We start from the raw sequence: 8529 nt of genomic DNA on the forward strand, positions 1-8529 counted from the left end.
AAACTAAAAATATATATTAATAAATACACACAAAACTGTTATATTACTGATGTAAAACAGAGCTACAGTATCTGACTTGCCAACAAGAACATTAGCACATTAACTGTTCAGCAATTGTTTGGCAATGGTGACTTTTCTTTTTACTTATGAACTATAAATTTCAATACAATTCTTTTAGCACATGTAGGTCTAAATTAATTTGACCAATTCATTCATTTCAAATCAGAATAGTAAAGGCCAAACACATGAGATACTGTATTCATCTGTTAAAGCCAAGCTGAAACAGCATGTGCTCCTGTCAGCAAAAAATAAATAAAATAACATATAAACTTAGTAAGCAATTAGCATTGATAAACGTTTGCTTAATGTGTGATAATTAATGGTGCAATAACCAAGACCATAAGTACCTGGATGTTTTCTTCAGAACTGTTTTGTCTTTACTACTGCATTTTACAAGACAGATGACATTCAAAACCAAATGCCTTGATTCATTTTGGAAAAGATGTCAAAGATTAGCTTGACGGGATCAATGCATTTTATTTTACTGGCAGTGTCATGAGTGAACAACCAGTTTATTGGAGCAATTTTAAAAGAATACATTTCTTAAGGTTAGAATTTGTACCAATAAGTAAGTAATGTTTATTTATATAGCGTATTTGTTGTTTATGGCTATACACCCAAAGCGCTTCACATACAGGATGAGGGTCTCCACACCACCACCAGTGTGCAGCATCCACTTGGATGGTGCGATGGCAACCACAGGACAACGACGCCAGTGCCCCAACCACACACCAGCTATAAGGAGAACTTCCTCACATGCACTATATATAGTTTTCCAAAACAAACATTTTTCTTTTCTCCTTTTTTTGCTGAGAGGTAGAATGAAGTATTTAAATTGAAACACGATGACTGGTGGTTCCATCACTAACAATAACCTCAGTAAGACTGAAACAGTCACAGGTTAGTTAGTCACCATGTGCCACCTTAAATGTTTTGTAAATTAATAATTGTCTTCTAAAATCTTGTAAAGTATCCCAAATGTTTCATGTTGGGACGGCATGATTGTGGGCGAGTAAGCATTTATTATAATTTAACAATGACACGCCATCATCAGTGTAGTACAAGGACTATGTTGTGTCTGAATTTTCCTGTGCTGCATTTATAGGTTTCCTAATATAAGCTCTGCTTTGAATGCGCAGCACCATTCGACGAGCATAGAAATCCCGATAATCAGGTGGCAGTTCATCTAGGATGCCTAGAGTCCTCTCCAGTGACTGCAGAGCTCGCGTGGCTGCTACTGGGTCTTTGTTTCCATATGGGTCTTTCTTATCGTAACTCTCAGATGGCAGATGCCTCCAGAACACATTGACACCGACTCCAAACTGAAGAGCCAGAGTATTGTGAAACCAAAGAGCTGAGGAAAAGCAAACGCATGCAGCACTTTTAGAAAAGCAGTTCATCACTTATTAAGAACACTTAGATGTTTGGTTCACAATATAAAAAATATTCACTGTAAAACCAATAAGCCTGGTTCATAAAGGGAGCACCTGGAATAAAGAGCAGGTCTCCAGGTTCCAGAATGCACTCGTAGCGACGAGCCTTCACAAACTCTGGATAAAGCTGCAGATCTGGACTGTCGATGTCCAAAACTTCAGACTTGTCCCCTAAAAACATCACAATTACTGTTTCATCCACACATCAGTAAGGTGTATATAAAGTCAATTCTATTTCCTGCACACACTTTTAGAAGTGCTAAAGTTCACCTGTGAGGTAGAGATGGAGGGCATCTTCAGGGCTGTAGAGAACAACACGCTTTTTTCCTGTAACCTGAGCTAAGAGGTTGTCCATTACCTGAAAACAAGCAGGGTTTAAAAAAACAGATGTAGCGTTCCTGTTTTCATTCATTTTCCTTCGGCTTAATCCCTTTGTTCATCAGGGGTCGCCACAGCGGAATAAACCACCAACTTATCCAACATATGTTTTATGCAGCGGATGCCCTTCCAGCTGCAGCCCAGTACTGGGAAACATCCACACACACACACCAGGGCCAATTTAGTTAATCCAATTCCCCTATTAGCGCATGTCTTTGGACTGTGGGGGAAACTGAAGCACCCAGAGGAAACCCACGCCAACATGGGAAGAACGTGCAAACTCCACACAGAAATGCCAACTGACCCTGCCGGTATTCAAACCAGCGACCTTCTTGCTAACCACTGAGCCACTGTGTCCCCTCCTGTTGTATCAGCTGTTTTTTTAACTTTTTAGATTAACACCCTTAATAAAATGATTAACTTTGACCCTTGTTAAATACGTTCAAAAACTACTACAGTAAATTCTTTAAAGATTAACACAGACTTTTATTACATAAAAAATGTAACTGGTCCAAAAAGACAGTAAAGATACGTACATGTGTACATTTCAGATATGTATGTATATATAATATGTACATTTCAGATAAATTCTGATCTTTAAACTTATTGCTGATAAAGACACTGTATCACTCACTACACTTCATTCAAACACAACTTTTTTCAGCTATGTAAACAATGACTAATGCTTCTTGTGTCCAAGTCAGCATGTTAAGGATCACATAATACTACATTATAAGAGAAATAATTTACAATATGACTACTTTTATTGTTTATTTAAACAAAAAAATCATGGTAAAGCCAAATGTTGAAATGGTAATATAGATGTTTGAGCAGAAAGTGATGGATGCTCTTCACACAAGGTGGTCTATTTTTTTTCTTATAGGTGAATTAAACGAAGAGCAAAGTGAGGTTTGCGAAAATATATTTGTACTCAATGTAAAAATACATTTAAAATAACACAATCTTTCAGATGATCAGCATGACATTAGTTTGTAACATATTTTGGGGTAAAAAACTCACATCGTAGTGTGTCCACAGCTGCAGACCAGGGGAACTGATACGAAAGACGCTGGAGAAAAACTGCTCCGGCTCAAAGAACTGGGGTACATGGAAGTCCTCCGCCAGCTCAGGAAACTGCTTCCTTAAATCAGCAGGCTCCTTCATGAGGAAAGACAAGGATGCAGTATTAATGTCCAAACAAATCAGATATAATTTCCAATATTCAAATCAAACTCTACAGCCTTAACATCTGGATTAATTACTTTAATTCAAAAGTCCTTCAGACTACCTTGCGGGCATCTTCTCCAAGTGAGCGCAAATAATAACTTTCATCCTGGTGGAAACAACAAGATCCTAGTTAATCACTCAACAATAAGTCAGTTCACTACATCAATACCTACATTAAATGGCCACGATGAAACACTAAATTACAATCAAATAATTTACAGCAGTGGTTCTCAAACTTTTTTCACCAAAATGACCAAAATTGAAATAAAGTAGCGTAGTTGGCCAAATTAAGTCATATTCATATTTATACAATTTTTAAATAAATTTTGAAATATATATTGCATGTACATATGACAAATTTGTAAAAGTTTTTGAAATCTAAACATTAGCTTGTATGTAGATTGCTTGGGAACCTGTTTTTCTCAGAGGATGTCAAGCTAACAAAACATTGCTGCACTCTGATGCTAGTTTTATTCATGAAGAAAATTAAAAACCACTGCAGTGTTTGGGTGTTCTGTGTTTGTCTGAGATAATTAGTCTAATGAAATTATATTCCATTAAAATATGAAGCTGATCAGTCGGTTCTTGTCACATGACTCGCAGTGCGGCATCCTGAAAAGTTAAGATGTTTTCAACTGGGAACACCTGGAATACGCAAGTGCATCGTGCTGCAGTTCTTACTCATTTTACTAGCCTGTGGGTTAAATATTGATGCTCAAGTGACCGAAATGTAACAAGAGAATACAATAATTTTTCAAAATAAAAGATTTTTCAAAATAAATAATCGTTCAGACTCATAATTAATAAAACTGAAATAATTAATGATTTTTTGTGTGGCCCAATTGATCTATAGACCGGTGCCGGTCTGTGGCCTGAGGGTTGGGGACCACTGCTCTAGCGCGTATCTGCTCTGCAAGCACCAGCTACCTGTTTCTTTAGTTCTGCGTCATTTAAATTGATTTTAGCAGCTGATGACTTGATGCACTGAAGTAAACATTCTAAGCACAATGCTTTGATCGTAGGCTTTAGAGAACAGCCAATGCTTATCAAATTAGTGTTATCGTATGCATCAAATGATTAAAACTGTATTTATTTTTTCTTTCCTTACTCAGTGATTCCTCCGTGCACCACAGTTTAGGAACCACTGATTTACAGTTTATTATACCAGTTTAGTGCATTATGTGACCACAATAAAAGGAGGACTGACTAAAATTTGAAAAGTTTTTTAAGTAAAGAAATTAAATAATTTAGAAATGTCTTCATAACTAACCTCGCTAATGAAGAATTCTGGGTGCTTTGCCTCTGCAGCTCTCTTGATGAACTCATCAAATGGCAGTGTCCTGCAATACAAATGCACGTTTATTTTGTGTTAGACTCGTGTTAAAATATTCATGCTCAACACACACCTGTACACAAAGTTCTTGTGCAGAAAGTCCATCCTGGGCTCCGGGGACACATGCACTTTGACCTCGCGGTCTCCCCCTTTTTCTGCCAAAAAACACACCGTCCACGTCCGCACACATGGCCCGATGGGCACGCGCTTCAGAACTGCAGGTCTGCGCTAAACGATAACGTTACACGTGTGATTCGTTTACCAATAACACTGTAGTAAACGGTTGTTATTATCTATTACGAGAGTTACCTGTGGATAAATGTCTCTTAAAAACGTCTCCTTGTCCACATCTGTGTAGACGGGCACCTCCAGCTTTTCCTGACAGTCCATATTTACCAGTATAGCTCTCCATTCGCTGCCATCTGTAGCCTTTCGCCTTCCTTTCTAGTGACAGGAAACTAACTCGTAACGAGTCGACTCTTTTGAACAGGTTGCTTCACTCTCTGAAATGTCTACTCTAGACTAAACGATCTGAATTCTACAATAGACTTACAGTTATGCTTATTATTTTAATAAAGGTGTTCAAACAGTTGGGTAAATCTGTCGATTCAGTTATTTCGCGAACAAATCACCCACACCAGTTTTAGGAACTGAAACAAATGACTAAATTAAAAGAAACGACCTAAGTTAAATGAACAAGGCGCGCACCAACTGGAGATCTCTAATTTTTGTCTTTAAAATATTTTTATTCTCAAACAATACATAAAATCTTAATTTTACAGTGCCGTTTTTTTCTGAGAATTTCAAACATAGTGTTTATATCTATTATATTTATCTGCAAAGGTGGAACTATTGTCATCTGGCTTTGTTGTCACTCGGTCTTCTCTAGCAGAAGGGCCGCTGAGGATGATGGGAGAAAAATGGCGCTGCCCTTACTCAGGATATGTAACAGGCCCGTTTCTGTCCTGGTTCGCAATTTTACATCGAAGTCATCTTTATTGAATCACTCCAGACGGCTCGCACCAGCGGCGTCTGTTGTGTGTGATGTCCGTCGCTACAGCTCTGAGCCAGAGAGACGCAAGCGGAACCCAAGGGTTGTGGTGTTTGGGATACCCAACCCCATTATCTGGTTCCGAAACCGCATCTACTTCTTTCTTATTCGAGCTTACTTTGACAAAGAGTTTAGCATCGAGGAGTTCATGGAAGGAGCCATACAGGTGAGCCAGAAAAGACCTAGTCTGGTTGAAGCTAGACATGAAGAGCTCAGATGCAAACACCTTTTTAAGTGCCATGTGAACATTTTTTTCAGAAATTAGCATTTTCTCAGCCTCCTATGTTTATGTTCAGTTATTTCACTTTTAAGACAGCGAAAATAACTTATTGTTTGTCATAAAAATGAAATGACTGAACACATCGAAGAAAAACGCTAAGAAAAGTACATTCCGGATGGCAATGATTGGTTTTTGCATCTGAACCCTTCAAATTGTCCGACATGACAGTGCTTGTTCTATGATGGCTTTAGATGCAAATTGATTTTATTTTTATATTTTTATGTATTTTTGTGAGAGAACATTTAACATTAGTTAAATGGGTCTAATTTTAAGTCTGTAAACTAAATAAAACATAAGGAAAAAGGAAGTAGTAGTTCTAGGATTATAAACATAATTTTATTCACCTACCTATTTTTTTTCTTTTTGCTTCAGTTTAACATTTATTTTGATCTGAGATTGTGGCCTTCTATTTACAAATTCTCTCACACACAAACAAACAAACAGCATCTGCTCATGTCAGTTTGCTCTTTTATATGCATGATTGTGATATTAGTCCAATCTGCTGTGGACATGACTGTTGTGGATTAAAGGTCTTAATGTTGCAAATAATGTACATTTTCTGGCTCATACCAATCATTTTGCTTCATAAGACCTCGATGTAAAATCAAGAGCCAGTATTATTTTAGCTTTGCCCATATATGAGCCTATGCCAGTATTCAAATAAAAATTACATTACATATTAAAGTTCCAAAAAAATAAGAATAGCAATAAAAAACATACAATCCATAACATCTAACACAGTTAATAACAATTTACAAAATACAGCAAAAACAATTCTCAGTACCTGTAATACCAGTAGCTTTTGACAGTAATTTTATTGATCACCAAAGGCCAAAGTTTCAGCTATAAAATCTTTATTGTTCTGCTGAAGAAAAAAAAATCAAGCATCTTGGGTGGCCTAAGGGTCAGAAGGTAAGAGAAAATTCCCATTTTATGTGAATGATTCATTTTTAATCTCATTTTATGCAGGCTTTCTCGCACGTTTCAAGATTGCTCTCTCAGTGTCAGTTTGAAGCTCTTGAAGGATTAGTAGCTAAAGATGTAAGTACATGAAAATACTGAACATATGTTAATATCAGGGTTATTTGAGATTAAAGTGAGTCATTAATTCGACATTCTTCTACAAAGCTAATAAAGAAACTCGAGGGAAAATGCGCTCATTTGCCTTTGAGCCACCAGAGGGCGCTGTCCGCGGAGCCGGACGATATCATGTACATGACAGCAGGAGACGTGGGCATTTACTACGATGATAGCGGTGAGACCACGCAGTATTCATACTACGCAATATTCGCCCAGGTAATATATTTAACAGTAGTAATAATGCATATATGTGGGCGTTTAAATGAATACTTTTAACTCAAATGGTTCGTGTGACAGCCGGGTAATTCCTTTTTTTAAACAAAACAAAAATACTATTTTTTTTTTATCTTTCAGAGAGGAAATTTGTGAGTATTTTGATGCGCTTTTGGTACTTGACTAGTGCCAAATTTCCTGACGAAAGTGTGGATGGAGCGAAAGTTTTCCAGGTTGCAATTGGTGATGAGAGAGAAAAGCAAACCGAGACCAAGAGACTGCTTACAGCCAATTATGAGTTAGTATTCTGTGATCTCTCTTTTTTTTATTGTGTCTGAGTTTAGTTCTGATTTTATTTTAGTTTAACTTGCTTATTAATGATTATGAATAAAATAGTCTTCAAACACCGTTTAGTTCATGTCCATAAATATCACTGTATGTTATAATTGCAGTAAACCTCAGTATAGTATTCATGTCTGTCTTTCTTTCTTTCTTTCTTTTAGGTTCCAAAGGGAGTTTACTGAAGGTGTGACTCCAGATTGGATCATCACAAGAATAGAGCACTCAAAACTTATTGACTAAGCATATTTAATTCTCAGAGAAATTTTGTAGGTTTTTTTTTTCTTGTATTTTTTTCAACATGTCAAAGTACAGGCATGATTCTCTAACTCTTGCTGGAAATATAATGCTGGGGTATTGTCATCTCTGTATGTTCTTTATGGGAAACAGAAGGTTATAAATGGTGCTTCAGTGTATCACGACTTGTTCATTGCAGAATATTAGGTCTTGTCATTTTTGTAAGTTTCATTGATTTAGCTTTTTAACAAGGACTTCTCAAAATGATTTTAGAACATTTTGGGTAATGCATATGGACTTACAGAATCCACCCATGAATGATATTTACTGTGTAATGCAATATTTTGCCGTTTTCTTGACCAATAAATCAAAAACAGAACTGCAAACTTGATCATATGGTACTCTGGAAATTATAAGTGTAAGTAAAAAGCTGCAAAGTGTTTAAGCAAATACAGCCTGTGTACATTTCCAGAGCTGCTCTGAGGGCCACAGAAACTCTTGTATTTGTTGTAAGTATGAGTTGTATTCATGTCAACCTACGTTTATTTAAACTTTAAAAACACTGTGACTGAAATAAGTGCTTCTCAAGAAAAAAAAAACACATTAAAAATGCATCAAACTGCAGTTGGGAAAGAAATCATGCTGGGCATCTAGAGACATGCACTGGGTCACGTGTTTCACGTTTTAGATGAAAATTAAAACGATCGATCTACAGTGAGCTGCATTCAAAGAAAATCTAAATATGATGCCGCAGGCTAGTTTATTTTGCTGATTTGTTTGACCGCAACTCAAAATGGTTTCATGGTTTGTATCATGGCCCTCACGTAATGGGTTTGTATGCATGCCTGACATTATATAATGTAAGGGTATGCTGACAGTGTGTTTTGGGGTATTTCCT

General features: G+C 36.8%; 2 protein-coding genes across 3 annotated transcripts; one reads left to right on the forward strand and one right to left on the reverse strand.

Annotated features, from left to right (window-relative positions):
• Positions 1–517: 517 nt before the first annotated feature.
• On the reverse strand, positions 518–4868 carry tyw5 (tRNA-yW synthesizing protein 5). The gene is made up of 8 exons (NM_001077543.1): positions 4741–4868; positions 4505–4659; positions 4369–4438; positions 3160–3204; positions 2892–3029; positions 1764–1851; positions 1548–1664; positions 518–1414 (listed from the first exon to the last, which is right to left on the reverse strand). The coding sequence occupies exons 1-8, from the start codon at positions 4819–4821 to the stop codon at positions 1128–1130; spliced, it is 981 nt and encodes a 326-aa protein (NP_001071011.1). The 5' UTR covers positions 4822–4868; the 3' UTR covers positions 518–1127.
• A 420-nt stretch (positions 4869–5288) lies between these two features.
• maip1 (matrix AAA peptidase interacting protein 1) lies at positions 5289–8171 on the forward strand. 2 transcript variants are annotated; one of them, XR_015498831.1, is made up of 5 exons: positions 5289–5648; positions 6732–6803; positions 6891–7058; positions 7197–7353; positions 7559–8017. XR_015498831.1 is itself a non-coding variant. In NM_001037226.3 (5 exon segments), coding segments are annotated over 5 exon segments (732 nt in total). In that variant the 5' UTR covers positions 5289–5351; the 3' UTR covers positions 7638–8171.
• Positions 8172–8529: the final 358 nt, after the last annotated feature.

Source organism: Danio rerio, chromosome 9, assembly GCF_052040795.2.
Source record: "Danio rerio strain M-AB ecotype USA chromosome 9, GRCz13ab, whole genome shotgun sequence".
Classification (NCBI taxonomy): domain Eukaryota; kingdom Metazoa; phylum Chordata; class Actinopteri; order Cypriniformes; family Danionidae; genus Danio; species Danio rerio.

Excerpts from the sequence above, each read along its gene's own strand:
- tyw5 (NM_001077543.1), bottom strand. The coding sequence starts at position 4,821 with ATGGACTGTCAGGAAAAGCTGGAGGTGCCCGTCTACACAGATGTGGAC. Across the intron at positions 3,030-3,159 it reads TTGGAGAAGATGCCCGCAAG|GAGCCTGCTGATTTAAGGAA; the intron begins GTAGTCTGAAGG and ends TTCCTCATGAAG. Across the intron at positions 1,852-2,891 it reads AGCTGTGGACACACTACGAT|GTAATGGACAACCTCTTAGC; the intron begins GTGAGTTTTTTA and ends GCTTGTTTTCAG.